Source organism: Bison bison, unplaced genomic scaffold (assembly GCF_000754665.1).
Source record: "Bison bison bison isolate TAMUID 2011002044 unplaced genomic scaffold, Bison_UMD1.0 scf7180017864163, whole genome shotgun sequence".
NCBI classification, from domain to species: domain Eukaryota; kingdom Metazoa; phylum Chordata; class Mammalia; order Artiodactyla; family Bovidae; genus Bison; species Bison bison.
Window position 1 is genome coordinate 4,716,180 of NW_011494735.1, and position 17,873 is coordinate 4,734,052.

Sequence of the window (17,873 nt, forward strand, 5' to 3'; positions counted from 1 at the left end):
CTTTTAAATGATGTTTGTATTTTTTTTAAGACATGTTATTGTACACTTTATACACTATAGTATAGTACAATTTTTACATGCATTGGGAAACTAAAAAAATTCGTTGACTTCCATTACTGCAATATTCACTTTATTAGAGTGGTCTGAATTAAACCTGCCAATAACTCTGAAGTGTACCTGTAGCTGCTGCAGACATACACGGACCTGGTACTAACAAGAAGATGGTATTTCCAAAACTATCCTATCATTTCCTCAGATCAGTAGCCAATTCCCCACCAAGAAGTATATGAAGAGACAAATATAAATTATGATACATCTAGAGAATGAATTACTGCTGGCCTATGAATGTCAGAGTTGGACTGTAAAGAAAGCTGAGCTGAAGAATTGATGCTTTTGAACTGTGGTGTTGGAGAAGACTCTTGAGAGTCCCTTGGACTGCAAGGAGATTCAACCAGTCCATCCTAAAGGAGACCAGTCCTGGGTGTTCATTGGAAGGACTGATGTTGAAGCTGAAATTCCAATACTTTGGCCACCTGATGCGAAGAACTGACTCATTGGAAAAGACTATGATGCTGGGAGGGACCAGGGACAGGGGAAGAAGGGGACGACAGAAGATGAGATGGTTGGATGGCATCACTGACTCAATGGACGTGGGTTTGGGTGGACTCTGGGTGTTGGTGATGGACAGGGAGGCCTGGCATGCTGCGGTTCATGGGGTTGCAGAGTCGGACATGACTGAGCGACTGAACTGAACAGTGCAAGACAAATAGTAGGGTCACAGTCTTACTCTTTTGCCATTGAAGATGCTGTATTCTCTGGCTATAGAAGGCTATTTGCTGCCTCCTCTGCCCTTATCTTTTTTTTTTTTTGCCCTTATCTTTCTAAGAACAATCCTTTGCACTCCAATCTTTCTCTTCCCCACCCCATTTAGACCAGGTTTTCTTATATTTCTCTATATTTAATCCTTATAATTTTATTCACTGTGGTTTCAGTTGCCTCTTGTACACCAATGACTTCAAAGTCTGTTAAAATCCATCTCTCCTCAGAAGATACTCTTTAAAGCATCTCACTTAAACTTTGTCATACCAAAAAGTTCTTTATTCATGCACTAAAACCCGAAATTCCTTGCTGGCTTCTATATTTTATCACCATTGGTGTTCATCTCCTCCAAATTGGCTAATATAATCCACTGTCTGTCTTTCCTTCAGCTCCCACACCTAAGCCACTAACCAATTCTCCAATTATTCCTTTTAAAAACTTTTTGAGCTCCCTTTCTCACCACAGCTCCAGCGAATCACTTCATGCTTACAGAATCAAGCAGCATACACACTGGGCGGGTTGGCTCTAGCTCTAACATCACACTTCCTGAGCTCTCTTTCACACAGCTGTCAAAATTTGTTGCTTTAACCTAGATGTCCATTATCACACAGACAGATAAAGGAACTGTAGTACATATACACAGTGGAATATTACTCAGCCATTGAAAAGGAATCCATGAGTCAGTTCTAATGATGTGGATGAACCCAGAGCCCATTATACAGTGAAGTCAGTCAGAAAGAGCAATATTGCATAGGAACCTGGAATGTTAGGTCCATGAAATCAAGGAAAATTGGAAGTGATCAAACAAGAGATGGCAAATTTTAGCAATCGAACTAAAATAGACTGGAATGGGTGAATTTAACTTAGATGACCATTATATCTACTACTGTGGGCAAGAATCCCTTAGAAGAAATGGAGTAGCCATCACAGTCAAAAGTTTGAAATGCAGTACTTGGGTACAATCTCAAAACCGAGAGAATGATCTCTGTTCGTTTACAAGGCAAACCATTCACTATCACAGAAATCCAAGTCTATGCCCTGAGCAGTAATGCTGAAGAAGCTGAATGGTTCTATGAAGACCTACAAGACCTTCTAGAACTAACACCCAAAAAAGATGTCCTTTTCACTGTAAGGGACTGGAATGCAAAAGTATGGAGTTAAGAAATACCTGGAGTAACAGGCAAATTTGGCCTTGGAGTACAGAATAAAGCAGGGCAAAGGCTAATAGTTTTGCCAAGAGAACACACTCGTCATAGCAAACACCCTCTTCCAACAACACAAGAGAAGACTCTATACCTGGACATCATCAGATGGTCAATACCAAAATCAGATTGATTATATCCTTTGCACCCAAAGATGGAGCTCTATACAGTCAGCAAAAACAAGACGGGGAGCTGACTGTGGCTCAGATTATGAACTCCTTATTGCCAAATTCAGACTTAAATTGAAGAAAAGTACGGAAAAACCACTAGACCATTCTGGTATGACGTAAATCAAATCCTTTATGATTATACAGTGGAAGTGACAAATAGATTCAAGGGATTAGATCTGATAGACAGAGTATCTGAAGAACTATGGATAGAAGTTCGTGACATTGTACAGGAGGCAGGGATCAAGATCATCCCCAAGAAAAGAAATGCAAAAAGGCAAAATGGTTGTCTTAGGAGGCCTTACAAATAGCTGAGAAAAGAGAGAAGCGAAAGGCAAAGGAGAAGAGGAAAGATATACCCATTTGAAAGCAGAGTTCCAAAGAACAGCAAGGAAGGAAAGAAAGCCTTTCTCAGTGATCAATGCAAAGAAATAAAGGAAAACAATAGAATGGGAAAGTCTAGAGATCTCTTCAAGAAAATTAGAGATACCACAGGAAATCTTCATGCAAAGACGGGCACAATACAGGACAGAAATGGTATGGACCTAACAGAAGCAGAAGATATTAAGAAGAGGTGGCAAGAATACACAGAAGAACTATAAAAAAAGATCTTCATGACCCAGATAATCACCATGGTGTGATCACTCACCTAGAGCCAGACATCCTGGAGTGCGAAGTCAAGTGGGCTTTGGAAAGCATTACTACAAACAAAGCTAGTGGAGGTGATGGAATTCCAGTTGCGCTATTTCAAATCCTAAAAGATGATGCTGTGAAAATGCTGCACTCAAAATGCCAGCAAATTTGGAAAACTCAGCAGTGGCCATAGGACTGGAAAAGGTCAGTTTTCATTCCAATCCCAAAGAAAGGCAATGCCAAAGAATGCTCAAACTACCGCACAATTGCACTCATCTCACACGCTAGTAAAGTAATGCTTAAAATTCTCCAAGCCAGGCATCAACAGTACATGAACCATGAACTTCCAGATGTTCAAGCTGGATTAAGAAAAGGCAGAGGAGGCAGAGGAACCAGAGATCAAACTGCCAACATCACTGGATCATCGAAAAAGCAAGAGAGTTCCAGAAAAACATCTATTTCTGCTTTATTGACTATGCCAAAGCCTTTGACTGTGTGGATCACAATAAACTGTGGAAAATTCTGAAAGAGATGGGCATACCAGATCACCTGACCTGCCTCTTGAGAAACCTGTATACAGGTCAGGAAGCAACAGTTAGAACTGGACATGGAACAACAGACTGGTTCTAAATTGGGAAAGGAGTATGTCAAGGCTGTATATTGTCACCCTGCTTATTTAACTTCTATGCAGAGTACATCATGAGAAATGCTGGGCTGGAGGAAGCACAAGCTGGAATCAAGATTGCTGCAAGAAATATCAATAACCTCAGAAATGCAGATGACACCACTCTTAAGGCAGAAAAACAAAAAAGAAATAACAAGCCTCTTGATGAAAGTGAAAGAGGAGAGTGAAAAAGTTGGCTTAAAACTCAACATTCAGGAAACTAAGATCATGGCATCTGGTCCCATCACTTCATGGCAAATAGATGGGGAAGCACTGGCAAAAGCGACAGACTTTATTTTCTTGGGCTCCAAAATCACTGCAGACAGTGACTGCAGCCATGAAATTAAAAGATGCTTGCTCCTTGGAAGAAAAGTTATGACCAACCTAGACAGCCATTACTTTGCCAACAAAGGTCCGTCTAGTCAAGGCTATGGTTTTTCTAGTAGTCATGTATGGATGTGAGAGTTTGACTATAAGGAAAGCTGAGTGCCAAAGAACTGGCACTTTTGCTTTTGAATTGTGGTGTTGGAGAAGACTCTTGACAGTCCCTTGGACTGCAAGGAGCTCCAACCAGTCAATCATAAAGGAAGTCAGTCCTAAGTATACATTGGAAGGACTTACGCTGAAGCTGAAACTCCAGTAATGCGAAGAACTGACTCATTTGAAAAGACCCTGATGCAGGGCAAGACTGAAGGTGGGTAGAGAAGGGGACGACAGAGGATAAGATGGTTGGATGGCATCACCGACTCAACGGACATGAGCTTGAATAAACTCTGGGAGTTGGTGATGGACAGGGAGGCCTCACGTGCTGCAGTCCGTGGGGTTGCAAAGAGTCGGACACGAATGAATGAACTGAACTGAGTCAGAATGAGAAAAACAAATACTGTGTATTAATGCATATATATAGAATCTGGAAAGATGGTACTGATGAACCTATTTACAGGGCAAAAATGGCAATGCAGACATAGAGAACAGACTTATGGACATGGGCTAGCAGAAGGGTGGGCTGAATGAAGAGAATAATGGAAGGATATATACCACCATGTGTAAAACGGATAACCAATGGGAATCTGCTATACGACTCAGGGACTCAAACCGGGACTCGAGGGTAAGACGTGTGAGGGGCATTAAAAAGGGAGAGGATATATATATATATATGTATGTATATACACACACACACACCTATGGTTGACTCATGTTGATGTATGGCAGAGGCCAACACAATATTAATACTGTGAGGCGATTTTCCTTCAATTAAGTTTGAAAAAAAATTACACTGCTTTCCTTTACTCCCATTTAGAACAGCAGAGCGGCTCTCTAGTAACTACCCCCTCTGTACTACTTTATCTTCTCCATTTCCAGTATGTAAAGACACTCATTTCTTTCTGTCTAGTTTTCCATCACTGGTTGATCTGCTCTGAGAATCTAATTAACACTGACCTGAATAAAAGAGAAATATAAATCAACAGTCCATACATTTTAAAGCAAAATACAATTTTTTATGTTAGTCACTTGGATTAGTATGGATAACGGAGCATGAACTCTGTGGTTAGAAATGAGGTATTGGATTTTTGCTTATTCTGACTGGCCTTCCCCACCACTGAAGCATTAAGAAACTTGGCAACAGGGACTGGGTTTATTCTCTCATTTACTTTTTGCTACTCCCCTCTCCTCCAAGCACAGCACCTTTCTTATTCAGAAGTTTGACAGTAACAGAATTTCCCATTATGAACTTAGTTCTCCCAGGGGACATAAAGTAACACACTATAAATAGAAATTTGAGTGAGTAATAACGACAGATGACAAAAACACTGAAGGCTTTTGAAAACTCCTATAACCTTTTGATGTAACTGAATACATTATTCATATTCAAATTTTGTAGAATCTGCATTATTTAGTTTTCAGGAAAAAAAAGCTGTTTTCTGACTCAAACACTAAATATAGATAATTTTGCATTTAAGACATTGTATAAGGAAAATCAGGTTAAACTAAGTTTAACCTGCTTTTGTAAGGTTAAAAATCAGGTTGACCGTTTTGTAACACAACAAAAGAACAGTAAAAATTCTCTCCATACCCTTTCAGACAATTCTGCCGATAAATGATAAAATCTTTATACATATTAAATGATACTATGCTTTCCTAAATCATTCAATTGTCCCAAATGAAAGTTCTGAGATATTTAATGCTCATTTGATGACTCCCTCTCCTCCAGTAGAATCTAAGCTCTGTGAGGACAGAACATCCCTGCTCTATCCACACTAGCATAGTAAACAGTGCCTGGAACATAGTAAATATGATACCAAATGCGTTTGTTGATGCTTTATGATACAAAATGTGCGTGGATACCCCTAATTTTGGAAAAAATAAATCATTTCCAAGGTCAGTAATCTATAGGTAACCCAAAGGATTTTAAGGGACCAAGTTCAGAGTATGTGCAACATATGGAATGCTTCTGCAGAATTAAGAAAACTGACCTATTTAGCAGTATTTTATTTGTACCTTTCAAAGATAAACTAATGTTAAGCCTACAAACTTAGTTGTTTCATTAACAGGTTTAGAGTTTTGACAAGTATCATCAATATCATAACAAGGACTCATACATTCTTCTTTTAATGGTCAGTTAAGGGAACAGAAGTTTAGTTCTATTTTCAATCTATTTCACTTCTCTCATGCAGTCACAAAATACCAGATGTATGGATGCACTGTAACAAATTACAGAATGGATTAAAATTTTTTGAGTCTTATAAGTCACAATTTAAGGCTCATTGTTAGTTTGAGAGATAAAACTGCAAACACTGATTTCTAAGACAAGGTCATAGGAGTATTAATTATAAAATACTAACAAACTCTACACTTCATGATTTAAAGAGGTAGAATAATAGATAAGGATTAAATTCAATGAAAAACAGATAAACTAGAATAAAAAATGTTGCACTAAAAAGTACTGATTCTAAGTTTGCTGCCCCACATCTAAAGATGACTTTTAAAAAAGCAAACATTTTCATAAATAGAGATTTTAAAACTTCCTACTCATAATATCCACATGTGGTAAAGACTATACATTTAAGAAAAAGAGCTGAATCAACATGAAAGTTAAAACAGGGTTTTTACACTTTTTAGAAAAAAGTGAAATACCACTGTTTTCTCCAAAAACTTAAACCTTTCTCCAAGTATCCTTGGGGACATGAAAAAGAACTCAAGTTTTTTGACTTATTTTTAGTCCCCCCCCCCCCCCAATTAAGCACCAGAAAAGTCCATTATTTGCATTCCTAAGCTGCAGTTATTTTGTATAGGAGACAAATGGTGCATTTGCCAAACCCCAGCCCTATTTCTGTTAGCAGGATACCAAATAAGAAACAACACAAATACTGACCTGGAGGATGACACTGGCCAAGTACTTCACTCTCTTTGTGCATGCATGCTAAGTCGCCTCAGTTGTGTCCGACTGTGAACCATGGACTGTAGCCCACCAGGTTTCTCTGTCCATGGGTTTCTCCAGTTAAGAATACTGGAGTGGGTTGTCCTTCTCCAGGGGATCTTCTCAACCCAGGAATCGAACCCGCATCTCTTATGTTGCAGGGTTTTTACCACTAGTACCACCTGGGAAGCCCCTTTAAAGCCTATGAAATAGATGTTACTAACATTCCGTTTTATAGATAAAGCAACTGAGGAACCTACCCAGGCTTTCATGCTAGGAGGTGGCAGAGCAAGGATTAGAAATCCAGGAAATATGGTTCCAGAGCCCATGTTCTTATTAACTATAGTAAGCTGTCCACTCTGTATCCCTAACCCTTATCTATAATTAATGTTCTGGTTCCCAACAGATTGACAGTTCTCAGCTGGGGCAATCTTGCCCTTCAATACCCCTCTCCCTCTTCCCTGAATCTAACTTAAGGACACCTGACAATATCTGGAGATAATTCTGGTTGTTTCAACTTGGGGGTGGTATTACATCCAGTGGGTAGAGTCTAGAGATGGTGCTAAAAATCCCATAATATGAGGGGAAAACTCATTATCTAGCACACTGAAAAACCCTAAATGGAGTATAAATTCTAAGGAGGGCAGGGTCCTAAATTGACCTTGGTTTCTGCTCTATCCTCAGATATAGAAATTGCTTGAGTTTATCTGTTGAATATTTATCTGTGTTTAAGAGCCTAGAATTCAGCCTGGCACATAGCTGGTAGGCAACAAACATTTATTAAAGTACCTGAATTAATGGTGGTGCCCCCCAAAAGGACCAGAGATATAACAGGACATAACAAATTGAAGTGATTTCAATGCTCCACAATGCCACTTTTTTCAGATTTAATTTTCTCCCAATGACTATAAATAAAAACAATCCTGCCAAAACAAGTGGGTTAAGTGGGATTTCTGAGAGAACAACAGTTTTTTCTTTAGATACACTGAACCTTTAAATACATGGAACTCTGTGAGTTAAATATGTAAGGAATAAGATTTCTTTTTAAAATAAAAGCTTCGAAATGTATCTAAGGGATTAACAGACATCCCTAAATTAGATGGTATTACTAATTAACTGCTGATATTCTCCGGTGGCTGGAAAATATTTTGAGAAAGTTTAAGATTCATTTACAGATTTCAAAAAAGAATGGAATTACAGCACATCTGAGACAAAGACCCATTATATAAAAAGTAGTACTTGAGTCCACTTCATTAAAAGATTTTTATGACCATAAGTGTAATTGCATCCTCTAGTTTAAAAAAATCTGTAAGTGTAACACCTGCTGAAGTATTTTCAATTCTTTCTCCTATACCTCAAAGAGCTACTGAACACTACCCAGAAGGCATACGTTTGTAAGTAATATTGCTTGATTTACAGAACTCTTTCCAAAGGAAAAATTCAAAACATGGTTATGTGGATATTCAAACAATACTAAGAAAAATACCTGACATTTCTCTCTCATCATTTCTGTAATTAATAAATGAATCTGGCTTGCCCAAACATTAAATTATGAAACCACACTATGCAAAATGCACCTATCACATTTAAAAAGAAGTTAAACCCATATTTATTTAACTAGCACTGTTAAATATTACACAAAACACATTCAAGTGGCAAGTAATTATAATGCAAGCCCTTGCATGGCAATCCAAATTTATTGAACTACTGATGCTAAGTTATACAAAATTGCACCACTTTAATTAAGGCTTTTAGTTTACATTTGGCCACCTCAAAAGTAGTTGTAACATTAGGTTGGTCAATTTAAATACTGTGGCTCCCTGTTGGATAGACACACAATCTTTACACCCAAACGTTAATGCATACAAAGCAACAAGGCATTGTTAAATAAAACAGCAATAGTTACTGCAACTTAGGCCTTGTGACCAATTACACATGATTAAAATTACTTCCCACATTCACATCCACAGTACTCTTCCACCATTTAACATCTCAACCAAAACGTTACACATGGGAAACAATCACTAACAGGCAAAAATACTAAACCTGTATATTTGGTATTGCAAATACACTTATGCTGCAGAAGCCTGAAAATGATTTACAAAAATTGTTAAATCATTAAAAAATTGTTTGAAAATATACACTTCTTGTTGTAGACCCCCACTGTACACACAACTATAAACATTGTTCCCTATGTAAACAAAAAAGGAAACATATAATAAAAGATTTGAAAAGTCTGGACATTTCCTTCCCAACAGATATTAAAGGCAACATCTTTAATCTAAGACATTATACTGAAAGGACTATCATATTTTAAAGACAAGATCACTGTCTCCACAGGTTTTTTAAAAATTAAAAAAACTATATAGCTGTGTTAATCAAAGCGCTTATTTGTACAATACAATGATAATGACCTTGAATTTCTTAAAAAAAAATTACAATAAGCTACAAGTATCAAAGAAGCAAAGTTATCTGGAGTAGTCTATATAGGAGCTCTTTGGACTTTCTTTTATTATGCTAAAATAGTGGTGCTTTTAGGATTTACATTATTGTACTCTCCAATACAAAGTATGGGGTGTGTTAAAGTATACAGTACACCATTTTCATACATGTACAACATTGGTGGATGAAAAATGTCTCTTAGCAGTAATACTGGATTGTAGCCTCTGGTTTTACCAGCTGCATACTCTAGGACTATTATATAAGTAAAAATCTCTCTGTGATACTGGAAAGTGATTAGAATGTGCAAACTGATGTAGTAGTTTTCATCCGCCTCTTAAAGGGTACCACCACAGAAAGTCCATTTAAGATGTTGGTAGGTTTAACAAAGTTGGAATGCTGGCACTGTTGAATTGGGCAACAGTTCTTCAGACCTGTCAAAAGGAGAAAATTAATTGAAAACACAGGTTGTAAATAGCACACTAAAGATCAAAAGGACGTATTAAGACAACAGTGCCAAAGTGTCAGAAATAAATATAATACAGCTTCCTATCCTCATCATTACATTATGACCATGTACTATGATTCACAGCAAAGCACGGATAGATATATTCTGCTGCCTTCTTAAATGCCACTCAAGTGGAAGTTGAATGTACTTAAATACAAATTTCTTTGTATTACCTCTCAAAGATTAAAAGCAGGAAAACTAAAAACAAAAACAAAACCCCATATTAAAATTTTACATCAAGTCGACTTGACTAGAATCAAACAGACAGCAATACTAACAAAATGGCTGGTCTGTAAGAGTGTTTATAATCCTAGAATGACATCATGAGTACAGAATGCACATCTAACCAAGCTTTCCAAGACTTTTCTTCCCTACTCTTCCAGTAAGTGGCTAAAAAGCTGCTGTAGAGAAGTCAATAAAATAAATTTATTTCATGAAGGCTCTCTACAGTTGACAGTTATATATATATTAATTCTATAAAACAGATCCTACTTAAAGAGAAATGTCAGAAAAGGCTGTTATTACACTAAAATCTTATCTAACTAAACTTAAAAGGGTAAAATCAGCATTCATCAGTCTGTCATTTATTTATTTACTTTGGATGATTTTCTGTACATATGCCTGGGCTAAAAAAATCCTTCCTTTTTATATTGGTTTTCTGGGAATCAGACTTGCTCCAGAATGTTAATATAGATGTGGCTGATGAAATAATTTCCACAAATGCTTTGAACTTTAAGCCCTCGTTTAGAGACTGAATGAGTTTCCTAAGTTTTCTAAATCTTAGCAGATCGAATGGAGCAAGTTGTAAAGGACAGATGGCAATGTGAGCTCAGGCATAAGTGTGCTGTTAAGAAAGCGCAAGTGGTTGGAAAGGAGAGGATATAAAAAATGAAAAGTTGTATCTCTAAGCAGAAAACCGTAAGTGGAGAGTAGGGACAAAACTCTAGAAAACTACAGAATCAGAGTACTATGGTTGTACAGGGTCATTTAACATGGGAAGAAGCAGAGGTAGTAACATCCGAAACTCCCAAGGGTAAGAATACAGTAAAAAAAAAAAAATATGGCTTAATGATACTTGGCAAACAGCAGCTAACAGATGAGGGTTTACCATGGTGCCAGGTACTGAACTAACTGCTTTCAAAGTATTAACTCATTTGATATAACTGTTTTCAAAGACTATGTTATAGTGATGTTTGCTCAATTTTCCTTTGCTGTCTCATCTCAAGGTTGTATCCATGGTTCTCTCTGCCCAGGAACTCTTCACCCTCTAATTTCTACTTTTCCATCTGATTTCAACTTGGATGCTTTCACTCTGAGATTTTCCCTGAATCCATAGTTCACATCTGACTGGTTTGGTACCCCAATTAAATACTCTTGATAGTACCCATAATAGCATAGTGACTAATTATGGACTTTGGGAATCAGTTCAAATTCTGAGCCATGTACTCAGATCATTAGATTCAATTCTGACTCTGCTATTCACTAACTATAGGGCTTGAACAATGTTTCTGTGCCTCAGTTCACTCATCTGTAATATGGGAATTATAATAATTCTGCCACACAGAATTGTGAGAATTCAAGTAACATGTAGGCAGTACTTTGTCTGCTACATGATGTCAGGGGTTTTAATTATCGGTAACATGCTGCATTTATTCCGCCAACAGCATTTATAATATTTTGCAATGATTTGTCTGACTTTTACACTAGACCTTAATTAGCTTAAGGCAACAAAGAGAGCAGAGAAGATTGGTTTTGATCATCACTATGTTGTCAGCACAAACCAGTGACCCACTGAGACGTGAGTATATACTGGATAAACTCATTTAGAATACTTATGTGGAATAACTTACTTCTCATGATCATATATAAGTGAAATAATTATTTCAATTACTAGGATATCATATTAACTCATAAGAAGTAACCATTTGTTTTCTACAACAGAAAATTCTATACTTGCTTTTTGGACCTTTAATAAAGTTGAGGTTAAAAATTAGAGGAAACAAACAAAACAGAAGAAAAGATAAATTAACATACCTGGCTCAGAGCTACAATGCATTTAGTATATTAAAGCAGCTGACATGACGACTTTTTGCGGGCCTTCCCAGGCACTGGAGTTTTTCTGTTAATTTGTCGCACTAGGTCATAAAAGATCTGCAAACATTTATTAATTTTTTATTTTGATTTGCAGGGAAAACCCCCCCACCCAAAACTACAAGTGAGAGAGTACAATGAAAAAAATTGAACTTTCCATAACTCTTCTCCAGAAAGCAAATATTCTGTTCATTTAAGGAATGAGAGTAAAGCCAGGTATTCCTGTAATTGTCAAGTGCTTTTCTGTTTATTTTTTGGGAGGGCTAACATCATTCTCCTTAAAGTAAATACTGAGTAGCTGCAGAAACCTTAGTTTAGTCAGAACATTTACCATCATCCAAGAGAACAATCCTTTACTCTTCTTTGACTCTATGTATTCTTATTCTACAACACAATTTTAAGTTCCTTTAAGGCAAGAGCCATTCATGCCTTCTTGAATTTGTCTTCATCTTTTACGTAACATTGTTCATACATCTGAAGATTAAATCTGTCTTCCCCACCCCTATTCTTTTCCATCTAATCTTACCTCATTTTATGGTAAATTCTACTGTACCACCAGTGTTTAATAAAGAGGCTCAAATAGTAGTATTGCTTGTTAGCATGCTAATTAACATATTTAATTAACTTGGGGTTGTGTTAATATACACTCATTATTTTCCATTAATTCTGAATGCTAAATTCCAAATCAAGAGTTCTATTACACCATACCTCATTAACATTTATTTTTGATTTTGCAGAGGATTCTAAGAATGCACAGTTGTTCCACTGTCTTGCTAGATTTTGACCTTGTTCCTTTCCTACAACTCTTTCATCTTCCAAGTCACACTTATTACCAACCAGAATCATTGGAACCTAAACGGGTAAAAACAAATAAGTAAACAAATATGCTACATAAATTCAAGTCAAAATTCTAAGAGTCAACCATAAGGATTAGATTTTATTTTATGCCAGAGAAAAACACTAAATTAATAAGGTGTACTAAAACTGATAGTTAAATATAAAAGCATTAACAATTAACTTAAGAACTTGTCACATAAGGGTTTTTTAGAAAACTAGCTATGATCTACTTATAAAAGAGGGAAGAAAACCTGAAAATTGTTATCAAAACAGACTTTTATTTTAGGCACCCTGTGCAGCACGCAGGATCTTAGCTCCCTGATCAGGGACTGAAGCCATGCTCTTGCAGTGGAAGCACAGACTTAATCACTGGACTGCCAGGGAAGTTCCTCACAACAAACTAATTATAGTAAGAAAACACAAAACCTTTTAAAAAGGAAATATCATAAAAAGTCAATATATTCCAAAATTTTAAAGTGTTTCTCCAAGGGACATAAATCAATTTCAGATTTTTTGGTTTCTTAACAAGTATTTATCAAATAACTCATTCTCAATTTCATAACACAAAAAAGGAGAAATTTAGAAGGTAGATAAAATTCAAGGTAGAATTTTTAGCTTTTCATATAGTCTAAATGAAAAGCCAAAAATTAAAATCACCTTAATTTACTAAAAATATAGACCATATTAATCACGTTTTTGGACACTACAGGGAAAAATAATCCTTATTCTGTAAAACTCCTATTAATCCTTTAGAGATTGGCTCTCTAGTTTTGGAAAAAATCCAAACTAGAAAATCAAGATTTGTGGCTTTTTAAGGAACAGATACCTAGTATTATACTAATAAATACCTGTTTAATGTAACTGATAGAAAACTATAGTAGTCACCAGAGACACTGGTGAAACAGCTTTACCAACTAAAGCTGCTTTAAGTATGTTAAAGAAAGAAAAGAAAGAAAGTGAAGTCTCTCAGTCGTGCCCAACTGTTTGCGACCCCATGGACAGTAGCCTGCAACAAGCTCCTCTGTCCACGGGATTTTCCAGGCAACAGTACTGGAATGGGTTGCCATTTCCTTCTCTAGGGAATCTTCCCGACCCAGGGATCGAACCCAGGTTTCCTGCATTGTAGATAAATGCTTTACTGTCTGAGCCACCAGGGAAGCCCTAAGTATGTTAAGGTCCCCCCCCCAAAGTCCTCCTGCTTCAGAAGTCCAGGAAATTAGGATATTTCTAATAGGTGCTCCCAAGCTCTAGAAATATTTGCTATAATTAAACTATACCTAGTACAGTGGTTCTTAAAAGTGTGATGCCCAGACCGGTAGCACCAATACCACCTGGAAATATGTTAGAAATGCAAATTTCTGAGCCCTATTCCAGACCTACTGAATCAGAAACTCTGGGAGTGGGACCTGGCAATCTGTTTTAACTAGCTCTACAGGTGATTCTGATGCAAGATGAATTTATATACATAGCGTGAAGAGTAATTTAAAAAAACCTTTTGTAGTTTCCTACAGGGTTAAACTCCATTATGGTGTACTCGGAAGGGGCATGTTACTTAACATTAGAATTGAATATATTTATTGGCTTTCTTGCTCCTTCTGTCATAGTTGTTTGAGATGTGTTCACATGTTGTTCTGATTCCTATTAAAAAGGCTCTTAAATCTACCAGAACGTCATCTGCTCTATTAGTAATATTTGCCACTGACACCTCTCCCCCTTCTCCACCAAATGTAAGATTTAAAAATATGAAGGGAAAAAAATAGGAAGGATATAGATTTTATTTTACACAAGAGGAAGGTATTTCTCACTTTTTACACTATATATAGTGTTAAAGGTACGTTTTTCCCTTTCAAAGAAAAAGCTTTTGAAAAACAAACTCCTCAAAATAGATGAAGTTTAAATTGGATTTAAATTCAAACTTTTAAATCGGATATCACTACAATAAGTGTTTGAAAGAAAATATATTTATTATGAAGCCATCTTACATCATCCGTGTCTTTAACTCGAAGAATCTGTTCTCTCAGATCTTGTAAATCATTAAATGTGGACTGTGCTGTGATGGAATAAACTAACGCAAAGCCTTGTCCATTTTTCATGTACAAATCCCTCATTGCTGTGAATTGTTCCTACAGTCGAAAGAAAAGAATCATTTTAAAAAAATAATGTTTTGACAGTTAATTTGACAATTTTCAAAGTCTATAATTAGAGCTCAAAGAATGTAGTAGTGTTATGTAACATCTCTTAAAACTGTAGTCTGTGGCTATTTGAAAAATTGGTATTTCAAGAAATAAGTGTTTTATTTAAAAATAATACACCAGGGCAGATTTATGTGCAGTAAATGCACTCAAGTGGAAATGTCCCATCTTCAAATGCTGCTTGAAAGCAGCTTTTCAAGACACCATATGGAAGGCACCCAAATCGAATCACCGTTACTCACAGCTAGCTCACAATGCTCCAGTTATCCGAGGTCCGCCAGCAAGTTACCTATATGGTGCCATTTTCCCACACTTCCTCTTTCGCTAGACTGTAAGCTTTTGAGTGTAAGAATACAAGCCACGACATGTATCAGGTACTCAAACATTAGATGAACGAATACCACACATCCAGAGTAAATCTTCCCTTCACTTTCAGATACCATCAGATCTAGCTGTTCTGTAAATATACTGAAGGATGAAAGATACTATTCAAAATACTTCACAGTCACTGAGGAATCTCAGGCATTTTCCACATTACTCAATATATGGAAATATAGTCTAACTTACATTAAAAGTAGTAGTGAAGGTATGAAAATTTTCATACAAATTTTCTACTTATTTCTTCAGTAAATGACCCATGCACACAAGAAAAGAATTCAAGAGGATAAGACAGCCTTAAGATTTAATGCAAGCCTTACTTTTAAATAATGTTTGTCTATAAGAATGCTAGCATTTATAAGGTCAATACTGCACAAGTTATGCATATACTTTGGTATTGTTTTACATACCGTTCCTGCAGTATCCAAGATTTCAAGCATACACTGCTGTGCATCTACTTCAACTTGCTAGGGAGGAAATTAAGGTAGATCTTCATTTTTTTTCCTGTATATAAGACTACTTTAATATGTATAATATTAATACAATATTTAAAACAGACACAGATTATAGCAACTTTGATACTAATCTCAAGTAATACATACTTTAATGAAACAGGAGAAAAAAATAGCTGGATAACTAAAGTCTACTGACCCTCAAACTGCATTAAGTGTAAAAACCATGAGTTCTCAATTTAATATAAGGATATCTACAAGATATACAAGCTCCAACCTCAATGTGAATTACTCAGCAGTTAACTCTGGAGAGGAAATAATTTCAAATCAGCTCAAAAAATTTTTATTTAATGCAGTAATAGTTCCAATAATGTCAGAAGTAACTATCTATATAAATTCTGCCACGCTGTAGATATACTTTCCTTTTGCTTATAACTACATCCCCTTCACTATATTGGAACAAAGTTTTTGGTAGCAAGGAAGGACAGCTATCAAATAAATTATATATCTATATATCCCTGTTACCCTTTAAACCTAACATTTCCTAGGAAAAAAAGATACAGATGCAGAAAAAAGAGTAATGCTGCCTCAGAGCTGGGGTCCAGAAAGGGTTTCTAGTTTTAGCAGACTGTGGACACAGAAGAGGAATGGAAACACAGTGTCTGCACCGCAGCAGGGGCCAGGCTGGCTGCTTTAAGGTGGCGGGTAATTCTCTCCCTTCTAAATTAAAAATGTCTGCATATTAAGTTTTATTGTCACGTGTTATATAAATGAACTTAGAAATAAACTTTTCTACTATTATGAGCAGTGGAACTTTCTCAAGGAATTGTAAATAGGAAGGTTAGGGAGACTTTTGTACTTACATCTTTATATAAAAAGCAGGGAGCCTGAGAGTCATTCAAGTCTTTGGTGGGCAGAAAGAGGGGAGAAACATGGAACTACCACCTGAAGTGGATGTCTCCACTCTAAAGTCAAATAGCAACAAATTACAACTTGGGGGTCAGTGTAAACCTAAAATTCTTTGTGAGCAAGAAAGAGAGATAAAGCAAGAGTGATTAAGATTCTTGGTAAACATGCAATGCCAGGAAATAGTCAGATGTGAGTTCTACCCACTAATTTTATAAATTAACTCTGTTCCTCATCCTATACTCTATAGACAACATTTAATATTTATTAAGCTAAAAACAATAATTTATGTTTACAGTAAAGTTGAAAGCAAAGGCCTTCTAAAGTAACATACCTTTCTATAAGAATCTTCTATCGTAGGATCATATTTTTCAACAAAAATTCCTTGAACAAACTGTACAGTCTGAAAAAAATTAACATACCATTATACTCCCTCAAAAAGAACAAATCCAAGTCTGCACATTCAAAAATATTAATTTCACTTAAGTAGTTATACCACTGATAAAAAAAAAAAATACCACAACTACCTTTGAACATAAATATTTGGTGGGAAAATTACTTCAGAAAGCTTTTTTTAAAAATTAATAATCATAACATTCTGTTATGGGTAGGTCTAAATTTAGAGCTCATATATTTAAAAATTGTTAAATGGTTCCTATTTCAGTTTTAGGGCCTAAATGTGAATTTTAGTTAGAAAGTGGCTAATTATTTGGTGAACACACATACGTGCACACTCACAATGCCTCCCCATCACTTTGGATATATTTACAAATAAAAACACAGTTCATACTCCATTGTACACACTTCTCAGTTTGATCCAAGCAAGTCAAATTCTGTGCTGGGTGTTTATGTGACAAATAAATGGCAAAGTAAGATGGTCAGTCTATCTTGAGGTGGGGCTTTGCTGAACTCTGAACTATTCACCAAGTTTCTTCCCCTAAGTTTCTCCCCTTCCTACCTACCATTGTCAAGTTGTGTCTTCCTTCTTACTTTACTATTTCTTGATATAAAAAACACTGTGGGACAGTCAAAGGTAAACTTTGAAAAAAGTTTTAAAAATATAGTTATTCAATTTTTATAACATAAAATTTATATTTTAAGCCGACTCACAATGAAATGGACCAAAATTTATTTCTATCTTGCTCTGAAATGCAGACAGACATAGGC

General features: G+C 36.1%; 1 protein-coding gene across 1 annotated transcript in view; it reads right to left on the reverse strand.

The window, feature by feature from the left end:
• Positions 1-8,566: 8,566 nt before the first annotated feature.
• Positions 8,567-17,873, reverse strand: part of RAP1B (RAP1B, member of RAS oncogene family) — a 43,710-nt gene continuing 34,403 nt past the window's right edge. Inside the window, exons 3-8 of the mRNA XM_010841563.1 lie at positions 17,041-17,109; positions 15,759-15,815; positions 14,761-14,901; positions 12,650-12,793; positions 11,885-12,001; positions 8,567-9,776 (exon numbers count right to left, since the gene is read on the reverse strand). Of these exons, the coding sequence (XP_010839865.1) occupies positions 11,915-12,001; positions 12,650-12,793; positions 14,761-14,901; positions 15,759-15,815; positions 17,041-17,109 (498 nt within the window). The 3' untranslated portion in view covers positions 8,567-9,776; positions 11,885-11,914. The remainder of the gene's footprint in view (positions 9,777-11,884; positions 12,002-12,649; positions 12,794-14,760; positions 14,902-15,758; positions 15,816-17,040; positions 17,110-17,873) is intronic.